The following is a 13,404-nucleotide window of genomic DNA, read 5'->3' as shown; positions in this document are numbered from 1 at the left end:
CCGGAGAGCGAACGCCCTCCCAAACAAAGAACACAAACAAAAGCCTCCCCCCCCAAGATTTGAAAGTATTTTGTCCCCTTATTGGTCCTTTGGTCAGATGCCAGCCAGGTTACCTGAGTCTCACAGGAATAAAGGACGCTGGCCTAGGCAGCAACAAAGGATCTGTTGGACTCCTGGGTGAGTCAGCCCCCTCTCTTTGGTCAGTTTGGGACTGCAATGAGGTAATACTAACCTGACTCTGAAGGGAGGGCAGTAAAGCCAAGAGGGAAGAAAGAACATGGGGAGAGAAGTTTTCCATACTCTTCCTCTCTCTTCTACCTCCATCTACAGCCATCACCATCATGCACCTGAAGCACTGTGATGCATCTAAGTTTGTAAGGGCACTGAAAGTGTTAAGATCTGCTTAGAATGCTTTTGCTTTTATTTCATTTGACCAAATCCGACTTGTTGTGCTTTGATTTATAATCACTTAAAATCTATCTTTGTAGTTAATTAATCTGTTTGTTTAGTCTACCTGAAACAGTGTGTTTGGTTTGAAGCATGTCAGAGACTCCCCTTGGGATAATTATCCTGGTACATATCAATTTATTTGTTAAACTGACAAACTCTTATAAGCTTGCAGCATCCAGCGGGCATAACTGGACACTGCAAGACGGAGGTTCCTAGGGTTGTGTCTGGGACCGGAGATAATGGCTAGTGTCATTCGGTTGCACAATCCAAGCAGCAGCTTACATGCCAGAGGCTGTGTGTAAACAGCCCCGGAGTGGGGGTTCTCACAGCAGAGCAGGGTAAGGTTGGCTCCCAGAGTCAAGGATTGGAGTGACCAAGCAGACCACCAGTACAGATAACACCAGAGGGGAATGTCACAATGGCATCTCCTCCTCTGGACCCTTGACCTCCCTTTGCCAGTCTCCCCATGACAGAGAGTCCCAGCATGGTCAGTGCTGTACTGCAGCTTCTCTCCAGCACTGTAGCCCTATCCGTCCCCATCCCCCCTTCCTGTAATCCTGATATTGGTGCCCTGCAACCCTCCCCACCTCCTCCCCATCCCTGCCCCTCCTGGCCCCATTCCCAGTCCTGGCTCTCATTCTCCTTCCATGCCATGGGCCTTCCAACCATCACGTAATCCTGTCTCCCACCCGCCCAGAGCCCTGAGGTGCATATGGGGGGGTGTCTCACACTGTGCTGTGTGTCTGAGGTTGCATGGACTGCAGAGCTGCCTAGGGGGCCTGTTGCTTGAGCCCCTCACACACCCCTCCTGGCTCACTTGTGTCTTTGAGCCAGTTCACTCCTGAGCCCCTGAGTCAGGCACTGAACCCTTCTGAAAATGATATTTGGGTGCCCCCCCAAACCATGCCCTACTCCCCTGGGCTGCTCAGTTGCAGAGGGAACCCCCAGCTTGGAAACCCTGTGTGCCCATCTGTCCCTGGAGCCCCTGCACACCCACGGCAGCACTTTGTGAGAACTGGCAACAGGGAAGTTCCCCCCGCCCCAGGTCCCCTGGAAGCCTGTGTGGCACAGAACCAGAGATGTGGTGATTCCATGTGTCATGAGGGCTGACAAATCGCTCCATGCTGAGCAGTTGTGACTGGATACTGTAGCCCACAGAGCTAGCTTTAGCATTTATTTATTTATTTTATTCCACAGTAATGCAAGAAACCTATAGACCTTATCCTATAAAACGCAGGCTTCAGCAGTTACCATAAGGCTTGAGGTCTTTGAACTTAACAGTGATTGTTAGGCCATTTACCTGTACCAAAATTTTGGGGCATTAAAAATAGTGTGTGTAGGGGGGAATTTTTCCATAATGTCACCAGCCAACCACTGGAATATGAGCTAACACCAGCTTTGAGTAGAACATCCACAGATGTTTGACCACAAGAGTTCCATGGCAACAAATTGACAAGAGATTGAGATCATTAATTTACTAACCTCTAGGACAGGGGTAGGCAACCTTTCAGAAGTGGTGTGTGCCGAGTCTTCATTTATTCACTCTAATTTAAGGTTTTGCATGCTGGTAATAAATTTTAACGTTTTTAGAAGGTCTCTTTCTATAAGTCTATATTATATAACTAAACTATTGTATGTAAAGTAAACAAGGTTTTCAAAATGTTTAAGAAGCGTCATTTAAAATTAAATTAAAATGCTGATCTTACGCCACCAGCCTGCTCAGCTCACTGCCAGCCTGGGGTTCTGTTCACCTAGGCCAGCTGAGCAGGCTGAGCAGGGCCTATGGCCGGGACCCCAGAGCTGGGGAGGGTGTTTCAGGGGTCAGGACAGAGAGCTGGGGGAGGGGGTTCAGGGAAGAAGGCTGGGGTGTGTGTGCGGGGGTTCAGGGATCAGGGCAGAGGGCTGGGGTGTGGGTGGGTGTAGGGCAGAAGGCTGGGTGTGTGGGGGGGTTCAAGGGTCAGGGCAGAGGGCTGGGCTGTGGGGGGGGTGCAGGGCAGAAAGCTGGGTGTGTGGGGGGTTCAAAGATTAGGTCAGAGGGCTGGGGGCTTTTGGGGGTGCAGGGCAGAAGGCCAGGTGTGTGGGGGGGTGGGGAAGGGTTCAGGGCAGAGGGCTGGGGTGCTTGGCTCATGGGGGTGCTGCAGAACCAAGCTTCTACCTCCTGCCCCCGCAGGAGAGAGCAGTGGGTCGGGGGGCTGAGTGGGGCTGGTGCTGGGACCATGGCAGGGAGCTGCGTGCCACTCAAAATCGGCTCACATGCCATGTTTGGCATGCGTGCTGTAGGTTGCTGGCCCCTGCTCTAGGAGAAGGGAACCCCAACATTAGTAGGATGAGGAAATACAAATAAGGGAAGGGGAGAAACCCCTAGTGAATATGCATTAGACTTAGTAGCATCAGCTTAACATGTTATAAAAGTTGTATCCCAGCCTGTGGGCAGAAGGAAAGAGATGTAGCCCTGGAGAGGTGCCCAGATGATGGCTACAGGTGATGATGAGGACAGTGATGGTGATGAGGAAAATAATGACTAACATTTCAGGTTGTTCTACAAGGGACGGTGTGAGTATATGGATGTTCAGATGTACATTCTGTATTATCTCTATCTGCCATGCTGGGTTAGAGTGTTTCTGACTTTGCTAAATGTATTAATAAACTATTGCAAATACAGAAGTGTTCTTAAAGTTTGTGTGTTGCAACTGTGCACATTGGTGTAATGGACCTGATCCTGGGCTGTGTTCCCTGAAAGCTGCGCGCCTGGGCGGCCGAACAAGAGACATTCAAGTACCGCCCAGCTGATTAGCAGAGCACGCACAGCCAACGGAATGTGTTCAGGTGTCCCTCCCCCCACCTTGTTCTGTCCTGCAGCTGCTCCCAGGACCCTGCTCGCTGTGCAGAGCAGGGTGGGGGGTGGAGGGGAGAGGAGGGTGCTGATGTTAGGGTGTCTCCCTTCTCCTGTACCCCATTTCCTCAGAACAGGGCAGAGGGGACAGTCTGGCACAGGAGGACTCAGAGCTGCTGTGGTCGAGGTCTGAATGGTGAATGGCTGAGTGCCTTTCTTAAAGAAACAAGTGCACTGTTTCTGAGACTTCCCCAGCAGCCAGCTCACACAGTCTCTGTTTCACACTCTCTCTCCCTCTCCCACTTCCCCTGCTCATGTACCCCAGCTCTGCAGAGTAGAGGAAGGGAGACAACAGAGCTCAGGAAAGAGCGGGAGAATTTTCAGTGAGTGTCTTAAAGAGACAGCGCATGGCTTTCGCGAGCAGCCAACACACACACACATTGTCACACACAGAGTCTCTGTGTTACACACACACACAGTCACTGTCACAGTCTGTTTCTCACACTCACACAGTCTCTGTCTCTCTCTTGCTCTCTAACACACACACACACTGTCTCTTTCACACTCACCTCCCAACATGTACTGGTGTTATTCTTGTTATTACTTCTTGGTACTGCCTGCAATGCACATATATTCTCTGTAATTTTATTCTTTCAAAGTGTGTTATTTGAGTGTTTTGACCGGTCTATGCATTTCATAATTTTTATTTCTCTTACACTTAAATTAAATTCTTTGAGTAGTGAGTTCTAAAATGCCTAACCTGTCCTGGCTGGAGTAATTATCTCTATGATAAATTTTTAAAAATATATATTATATCTAGGAATTTTGTTTCTACTGGTGGCGCACATCCGCACATGCCTCGGTGCACATAACAAAATTTATTCTGCACATGAATGGAAAAAAATTAGAGGGAACATTGATCCTGGGACAAGAACCTGTCAACCCTCACTGATAACAGGGAGTTCTTAAGTAATCAATAAAATTAATCTATGATTCATAGATTGGGCTGCAATCCAAATTTAAAAGCTCTCCAGAGTCATGAGCAGCGAGCAACCGGCAAGGGGCAAGCCAGAGAGTGAGGAGATTCCCAGCCTGATCCCCAGAACTCAGACAGCCTGGCCCAGTGCTCAGCACCACCTCCTTGAAGTTGGGAACAAACCAGGCCAGACACCAGCTTGATGCCACCACCTGTCAGTGCTGCAGCTGGTGTCGGCTGTTAGAGCAAACACAGTGACAGAGAATTGAAGAGAATAAACTGCAGAGGTGCTAACTCAGTGCTACAGAAAGCTTTAGTCTCCACAAGCAAACCCCACCACACAGCAGATGCAACAGGAAAACTAACTTGTACATTGAACTCTAACAGGGCAGAGGGGGGTGTCACAGTAGATGGGCAAGGAGAGCACAGAGCAGAGCCCCCAGAGCCGGTCACTAGCCCCAGACTGGCTTCAGCAGTGGATTTTGTAAAGCTTGGGTGACCATCGTTCCCCCTGAATCATCTGAACGTTTCTTCAGTCCCCTCAGTGCAGGATCTAACCAGGCTCAGGATATTAAGCAACTTCTCTGCTGCTGCTGAAACAGAGCAAAAATCCAGAGCGCTGTTAATCATAGACTCTGGTACATCCCACAGGCAACAAAGCCCCAGCAGCTCTCCTTGACCAGGTCTGTGCGGACAGACACGGCTCAACCAGGGGCAGCTGGGGCAGGCCAGCCAGGCACAGATTAGGAGGATGTTTTTTGTCACTCAGACCTCACCGAGAAGGGGGGCATTTTTCTGGCCTTTGGTGCTGACAGACCCTTGAATGGTGAGCCCCTCTGCAAGGCCCTTCTGAAGCTTGGTACTTGAGAGATTTTAGTGACCAACCTATTGCATCGCTCTAGCTAGCCTGCAACTCACTGAGGGTTCCTGTGTCTGAAAGGAGCCAAGTGGCCCCTTATTTTGGGTGTTTCCGACTATATATCTATATATCTATATATATAGAATGAGAAGTTTTGTTTTCAGAGATTCACAGTAGCCACAAGTCTAACTGAAATGAAAGGAGGGTCAGATAGAGGATCAACACATCTGAAAATCAGGCCCGAGTTGGGCAGTCAAATATTGAAGCCCAGCTCAAAGGCCATATTTTACAATATGGGCCACTGGCCACAGGAAATCGAACCGCTCAGGTTGTTCACAGCTCTGAGTAGGGTTCTAGAGAACACAAGATTGCTGTATTTGGTAATGACTCACCTTAGCGAGCCGCACTCAATGCTTAGACTCCTTTGAGAAGACTGTGATAGAACATCAGGTTTCAATGTAAATTTAGCCAGCTCTGCACCAAGGCCTCCGGACACTTACACTTTGTCTAGCTCTCCTGTATGGTGGGTCCTCTAATGGGTTTAACTATTTAGGGTTCCAGATCTCACTGAAAAGAGTAATTGATGACCCTGAACCTGTTCCCTCTACTCAAACACTAAGGATTGATACTTCAGGCTGTGAGCCATGGGCTCATGACTTCAGGGTTATCCGGGAAGAGACAAGGGATACTTAGATACACTCCAATACCTCATCAAAGTCTTGATATGTAATGTCCAGTTACTAACCCTGGAGAGGGAACTTTGCACGGCAAAGGCCTTGCTGCTCAACCCCTCTGGTTGACGGAAATGGGGCCCCCACTTCAAATACATCACCACAAATGTGGGGAAGAATCTGCATCATCACTAGGGTGTATATGGAGCTGTGCTTCAACCCCATTGTGACAGAAATGGCAATTTCCTGGACACACCTCACAGAGTGAATTTTCAGTATTTTAGGACATGATTGTATTAAAGTGCAAATGTTTATGTGTCACTGCAGGATTGTAGAGAACTTCTCTAGGAGACACAACTAATATAAATCTTGGGGACAGGAGTGCGGGGGGGCAACAGTCCCTGAACCATGGCCACACCCCTTTCCCTGTGAGGCCCCACCCTCCTTCTGTTTCTTCCCCTGAGGCTCCACCCCCTGCTCACTCCTCTCCATCCCCTCTCCTCTGTCGCTCACACTTAAGGCAGGTAAAGTGATGGGGCCATGGTCCTCTAGACCCCCCGTTCCAGAGCCCCTAGTGAAAAGGGGTTTGCTAGGAAATACTCGAGATGTGTGGAAAGCACTTACCCACCTCCAGAGCTATTCTTCTGAAGCTACACCTTAAGGAGAAACCCGTTGTATGGCTGATTACCTATTCACGGACACTTCCCCAGGAGCTGTCTCATCCCCCTCTCCTCAGATATTTGGTTGCACACCCTGGGGAGGTAACTGGATTGCCATTGGATACTGGCAGAGACATCCACCCCCTCCTTACTGTCAGCTGTCCCATTGGCAGTTTGCCGCACACAGTCCCCTACAGGCCTGGAGCTAACTGGGGACGGAGATGCAGCAGGTTTTCCCAGCACTGCGCGGGCAGAGTGGGCAAACCTGGGCAAAGTGACCCTGCTGGTCACATATGGCACATCACTTTCTCCCACCCATCTCAGGGCTTCTGGGAGGTGGTTTCACTAGTGTGGGTCTAGGCTTGGGCCTGCTCCCTGTCCTCTGATCCCATTTACTTCCTATTAGGTTTTCTATCAAATCCACGCCGACTATCTGCATAATGGTTGGCCCATGTCCCAGCTATGCCTTCATCTTCAGGATTTTTGTCTATTACCAGGATTTCAGGTCTGGGTGGGGGGAAGCATTTAGAGAATTGTTCTAAAAACATTAATTCATAGGCCTCATGGACCATGGAAACCCTACATCCTCATTTCCTTAAATAATCCCTAATTTGGTTTGAAACCTCAGCACAAGTCATGTTCCTGTTTTTCTGAACTCCCAAGAACTTCTCCTAGATGCTTCAGGGGTCACTTTAAACCTTTTTGACACACTTTGTTCACATCACTCATAATGTCTATAACCCTCCCTTCCCACAAGGCTAAATATGTCCCAGGCCTTTGTCGCAGACAGTTGTGGAGCCAGGTACCATGCCATGTCCACTTTTCCCACCTCATTCAATTCACACCCCATCTCAAAAGCATTTAGAAACATAGCCAGGCCCCCCACCTCCCTAAAGTGAGGAAGAAATTTGGAATCTTTGCCACCCACTGGGACAAGTACCTAAGGAGTGGGTTTACCTACCTTCAGTTTCTCCAGCTCAATATGCTGCTGGCGCTCCTTCTCCTTTTCTTCTCTCTCGTGCTTGCGCTGCGTCTCCTTTTCTTCTCTCTCCCGCTGGCGCTCCTCATGCTGGCGCTGCTTCTCCTTTTCTTCTCTCTCTCGCTGGCGCTGCTTCTCCTTTTCTTCTGTCTCTCGCTGGAGCTCCTCATGCTGGCGCTGCTTCTCCTTTTCTTCTCTCTCGTGCTGGCGCTGCTTCTCCTTTTCTTCCCTCTCGTGCTGGCGCTGCTTCTCCTTTTCTTCCCTCTCTCGCTGGTGCTGCATCTCCTTTTCTTCCCTCTCTCGCTGGTGCTGCATCTCCTTTTCTTCCCTCTCTCGCTGGCGCTGCATCTCCTTTTCTTCCCTCTCTCGCTGGCGCTGCATCTCCTTTTCTTCCCTCTCTCGCTGGCGCTCCTCGTGCTGGCGCTGCTTCTCCTTTTCTTCTCTCTCTCGCTGGCGCTGCTTCTCCTTTTCTTCTCTCTCTCGCTGGCGCTGCTTCTCCTCTTCTTCTCTCTCTCGCTGGCGCTGTTTCTCCTCTTCTTCTCTCTCTCGCTGGCGCTGCTTCTCCTTTTCTTCTCTCTCTCGCTGGCGCTCCTCGTGCTGGCGCTGCTTCTCCTTTTCTTCTCTCTCTTGCTGGCGCTCCTCGTGCTGGCGCTGCTTCTCCTTTTCTTCTCTCTCATGCTGGCGCTGCTTCTCCTTTTCTTCTATCTCTCGCTGGTGCTCCTTCTCCTTTTCTTCTCTCTCTTGCTGGCGCTCCTCGTGCTGGCGCTGCTTCTCCTTTTCTTCTCTCTCTCGCTGGCGCTGCTTCTCCTTTTCTTCTCTCTCTCGCTGGTGCTCCTTCTCCTTTTCTTCTCTCTCTCGCTGGATCTCCTCGTGTTGGCGCTGCTTCTCCTTTTCTTCTCTCTCATGCTGGCGCTGCTTCTCCTTTTCTTCTCTCTCATGCTGGCGCTGCTTCTCCTTTTCTTCTCTCTCTCGCTGGCGCTGCTTCTCCTTTTCTTCTCTCTCTCGCTGGCGCTGCTCGTGTTGGCGCTGCTTCTCCTTTTCTTCTCTCTCTCGCTGGCGCTCCTCGTGCTGGCGCTGCTTCTCCTTTTCTTCTCTCTCATGCTGGCGCTGCTTCTCCTTTTCTTCTCTCTCATGCTGGCGCTGCTTCTCCTTTTCTTCTATCTCTCGCTGGTGAGATGTAAACACAATTGTAAACACAGGAGTTAACTTCAAGATGACAGCAGTCTCCTTCTCATTCAACACTTCTGCCACCATGTAGTGATCTTTCAGTTCATTAAAGAAAGAACCAGTGAATGAGAAAGGAATAAAACTTCTAATAAAAGAAACTAGAGACCTTCTATGGTGAACTGCTGTGCACAGGTACACTGTGTTCTCAACCCCAGATTCCAAGACACATCTGTAAATTCCTATATTCATAATACTGTCCCTTATGAAGGATGCTCTCTAAATTATATTCTTCCATAAACATATCTCTACAGTGAGTGATTGTACAATATATACTATGTCATCAAACTTGTTGTATTTGTTACAAAAATGGTTATTTACCTGTACAGTAACAACTGTTCAAGATATGTTGTGCACATATACATTCCATTGCAGGTGTGTGCACACTCAATGCACTCGAATTGGAGACCTTTCCTAGCAGTACCAATAGGCGGTGCATGCACCCCATCTCTCCTCTTGCCCAGATGAGACAAAAACGGTGTGTGTCCACCACCTCCTTCTCCATTCTGTTACACTGGGGAAAGTGGGAGTGTCATAGAATGTGTATGTGCACAAGACATCTCAAAGAACAGTTACAGTACAGGTAAGTAACCTGCTTTTCTCTTTGGAGTGATTGTGCACATATAGTTCCCTTATAGGTGGAGGAACTTTGGATTATATAAAAAGAGATCATAACACTAACTTGAGATTGTAACACAGGAGGCTTGAGTGACAGCATAATGAGTGGAAAAGGTATGCACAGATGACCACATCACTGCCTTGCGTATATCAGCTATTAGAACATTGCTCAGAGAAGCTGATGAAGTGGAGCAAGCCCTGGTGGAGTGAGCCATTATTCTCTGTGGAGGAGAGACTTTCGCAAGATTGCAGCAGAGCTTCATGCTGTCAGAAATCGAGTCCGAGAGTCACTGAGATGACACTGATTGACCTTTGATTCGCTCAGCATAGGCTACAAAATGCTTGTGGGAGATCCTGAAGGATCTGGTGAGGTCCAAGTAGAGTGACTGGGGTCTAAAAACATCCAAAGTCTGAAGTGTTTCCTCGGCTTTAGACACATGGGGGAGTGGGATTTGGGGAAAAACACTGGGAGATGAATTGTTGGTTAGATGGAAGGCTGACACTACTTTAGGCATAAACTTAGGCTGTGCCCTAAGGGAAACCTTGTTAGGGAAGATTGTGAAAGGAGGGTCAGCCAAGACAGCCTGAAGTTTGGAAACTCTCCTTGCAGAAGTGATGACCACCACAAAGGCCATTTTCATAGACAATAGTGATAATGAAGTAGCCATAGGCTCAAAAGGGGAGCCCATGACTTTGGAGGGGACTAGATTTAAATCCCATACAGGTACAGGAGCAGACACAGGAGGGTAAAATGGAGATGCAAATGGAGCATTGTCCCTAACATGTCCCTCACCTGGAGACATCAAACAACTGCCGTGCCTGTCTGTGACATGGAAAACAGCCCTGAAGGTGGCACGTTGTTCAAATCCTGGGGAATTTATCAAAGTAAAATCTCCCAGAAAACTATCAAACTGTAATTACTAACAAAGTAAATTATTGAACACTAACTCACTGTATACCCTAAAACGATGGAAGACTGGCTAAATGAAGGGAAAGTCAGGGGAGATACAACGGTCACCATGGGCAGTGAGAAGGAACTGAAAGGGAGTTGGCAGAGAACACAAGGAGAGAGGGGCACAGGTGCTGCCTGCTCGTACTGCTGGCTAGTCTCTGAAGTCAGTGCCCTGGGTGCACATACACCTGCAGTAGAATGTATATGCAACAGTCACTGGAAGAAGAACCTTATTCACAAAATTCAGTTTTCAAGGAGAACCTCGTTTATTCTGGGAATCCAAATATTTTTCCTTAGGAGCTTTTTGCAGAATCACTTGCTTGAACTGATTTTAGCTCCTCAGGACATATTGTATCTGCTATGGAATTCAATATGCTATATTAATTTGCTTACAGAGTAGATATATTTGCCGAAATTGCTGAAATCCACTCCACGACCCTCATTTTGGGTTTTCACAGCTTGAACAATATCTGAAAAGCTCTCAGGATCATACTCTGGTTTGCATCTATCTCTTATGTATTCTTCCATAGTAAAGGTTCCCTGGATTAATAGTTGGCATCAACATTCACTTTCCCAGGATGACATTTCATGGTGAAGTTGAAACCTGAGAGCTCTGAAACCATCAATGATGAGAAGCATTTAGTTTAGCTGATGTCATCACATATGTTAGTGGGTTATTATCACTACAGATTGCAAATGAAGGTTCATAGAAGAGGTAATCTCTGAACCTTTATGTTAAGGCCCACTTCAGAGCCAGAAACTTTCCCAGAGTATAAGTGGTAGTTCTGTGCAGGTGTCAACGTTCTGCCTCCAAAGGAAATTGTCTGGGGCTTCCCATCTTGATGCTCTTTTGAGGTAACCATATGCAAGGTGAATGATTTCTATAAATCTGGATAAGCCATGATTGGAGGGTTGAAACATGTAAAGGAATGCTAAACTGTATTATACTGTTTAGCCACGAAGTGGTGCTCTGTGTAACATACCTCACCTGGGCCCACAACAACCCAACTTGGCAGTGAATTTAAAGTGTCTTAAAGAGGACACATCTCTTGTATCTATCTGGGGTGGAAGCTCTGTAACCAGGCCATACCCAGTACTTGACATGGTGTCAGAAGTGAAGGCAGCTTAGGTAATGCCAGAGGAGAAAAGAAACAAAAGAAAAATAGCAACAAAAGTTGCAAAGAGAAAAAAACAAAGATTGCAGGATCTCATCAACATGCCACTCTTCAGTGCCCCACAGAATTTCAGCTTTGACAGCCCTTCAGAATGGAAAGCTGTAGGTCTTGCAGGCACAGATGACCCAGACCTGCCAATAGTGGGTGGGGGCACAAGTAAGGGCAGAGTGAGGACAGTGGCTTCAGCAGACGTTACTGAGCATGCTCAGTCCATGTGAGCCTGCTCAGTACAAATCAAGCACTTAAATCTGGGTGTGGGCACGTGACCCCTTGTGCAACATTTATCAGTGTTGATAAATGCAAAGTAATGCACACTGGAAAACATAATCCCAACACAATGTTTTGGGGTCTAAATTAGCTGTTTCCACTCAAGAAAGAGATCTTGGTGTCATTGTGGTTAGTTCTCTGAAAACATCCACTCAAGGTGCAGTGGCAGTCAAAAAAGTGAAGAGAATGTTGGGAATCATTAGGAAAGGGATAAATAATAAGACAAAATATCATATTGCCTCTATATAAAGCCATGGTGTCAAACATACAGCTAAGGGTAACATAAAATCCCTCTTTACCCTGTAAAGGGTTAATTCCTCTTTTACCTGTAAAGGGTTAAGAAGCTCAGATAACCTGGGGGCACCTGACCAAAAAGACCAATAAGGGGAGAAGATACTTTCAAATCTGTGGGGGAAGGTTTTTTGTCTGTGTCTCTTGGAGAGAGCCAGGAAACAGGGCAGGGGAAAATAAATCTCCCTAGCTATATCTGAACTAAGCATCTAGTCTTGCAGAAATAGTAAGTAATAGCAGAAAAAATGTGTTAGATTAGCTTTTGTTTTAGCTTGTGAATTTTCCCTGGGCTAAGAGGGAGCTTTATCCCTGTTTTTGTAACTTTAAAGTTTTTCCTAGAAGGGAAATACTCTGTGTTTTTGAGTCTTTTGTTATTCTGTAAAGTACTTACCATCCTGATTTTACAGAGGTGATTCTTTTACCTTTTCTTTAATTAAAATTATTCTTTTAAGAACCTGATTGATTTTTCATTGTTCTTAAGATCCCAGGGTTTGGGTCTGTGTTCACCTGTACCAATTGGTGAGGATATTATTCTCTAGCCTCCCCAAGAAAGGGGGTGTAGGGGTTTTGGGGGGGATACTTGGAGAAGGTAGGGCTCCAAGTGGCCCTCTATGAATGTTTGTTTAAATCACTTAGTGGTGGTAAGTATCAGAGGGGTAGCCGTGTTAGTCTGAATCTGTAAAAAGCAACAGAGGGTCCTGTGGCACCTTTGAGACTAACAGAAGTATTGGGAGCATAAGCTTTCGTGGGTAAGAACCTCACTTCTTCAGATGCAAGAACCTCACTTCTTCTTGCATCTGAAGAAGTGAGGTTCTTACCCACGAAAGCTTATGCTCCCAATACTTCTGTTAGTCTCAAAGGTGCCACAGGACCCTCTGTTGCTTTTTAGTGGTGGTAGCGATACTAAGGCAAGGAAGGAATTTGTGCTTTGGGGATGTTTTAACCTAAGCTGGTAGAAATAAGCTTAGGGGGTCTTTCATGTGGGTCCCCACATCTGTACCCCAGAGTGGCACATGGTATGCCTATATCTTGAATACTGCATGCAGATGTTGTCACCTCATCTCAAAAAAGATACTTTGGACTTGGAAAAGATTCAGAAAAGGGCATCAAAACTTATTAGGAGTATGGAATGGCTGCCATATGAGGAGAGATTAATAAAACTGGGACTTTTCAGCTTGAAAAAGAGATGACTAAAGGGGGATATGATAGAGGTTGTAGCAGGGTAGTTCCCTGATCCTGCCTGGAAGAGCTTAAAACAGCCCTGGCAGAGGGCTGGGGCAGGGGAAAAGCTGGGCTGATTCGCAGAGTAGCTGGGCCACGCCCTAATCAGGCCACAGCTGGCCTGTATAAAAGGCTGTGAGCCAGACGCCCAGGAGGAGTCTTTCTTCAGGCTGGGAGAGAGCAGGGCCTGGCTGCCTGCAGTAAGGGTACTGGAAGTGAAGCAGGGCTG

General features: G+C 47.5%; 1 protein-coding gene across 2 annotated transcripts in view; it reads right to left on the bottom strand.

The window, feature by feature from the left end:
* Window positions 1–4,146: 4,146 nt before the first annotated feature.
* Window positions 4,147–13,404, bottom strand: part of LOC101931101 (trichohyalin-like) — a 76,734-nt gene continuing 67,476 nt past the window's right edge. Inside the window, exons 6-7 of one of the 2 annotated variants that reach the window (XM_065574567.1) lie at window positions 7,410–8,594; window positions 4,147–4,852 (exon numbers count right to left, since the gene is read on the bottom strand). In XM_065574567.1, coding sequence (XP_065430639.1) covers window positions 4,823–4,852; window positions 7,410–8,594 — 1,215 coding nt within the window. In that variant the 3' untranslated portion in view covers window positions 4,147–4,822. The remainder of the gene's footprint in view (window positions 4,853–7,409; window positions 8,595–13,404) is intronic. The other variant, XM_065574568.1, reaches the window with a different exon arrangement.

This window comes from Chrysemys picta, chromosome 20 (genome assembly GCF_011386835.1).
Source record: "Chrysemys picta bellii isolate R12L10 chromosome 20, ASM1138683v2, whole genome shotgun sequence".
NCBI lineage: Eukaryota > Metazoa > Chordata > Testudines > Emydidae > Chrysemys > Chrysemys picta.
This window is presented reverse-complemented; position numbering and strand designations above follow the sequence as displayed.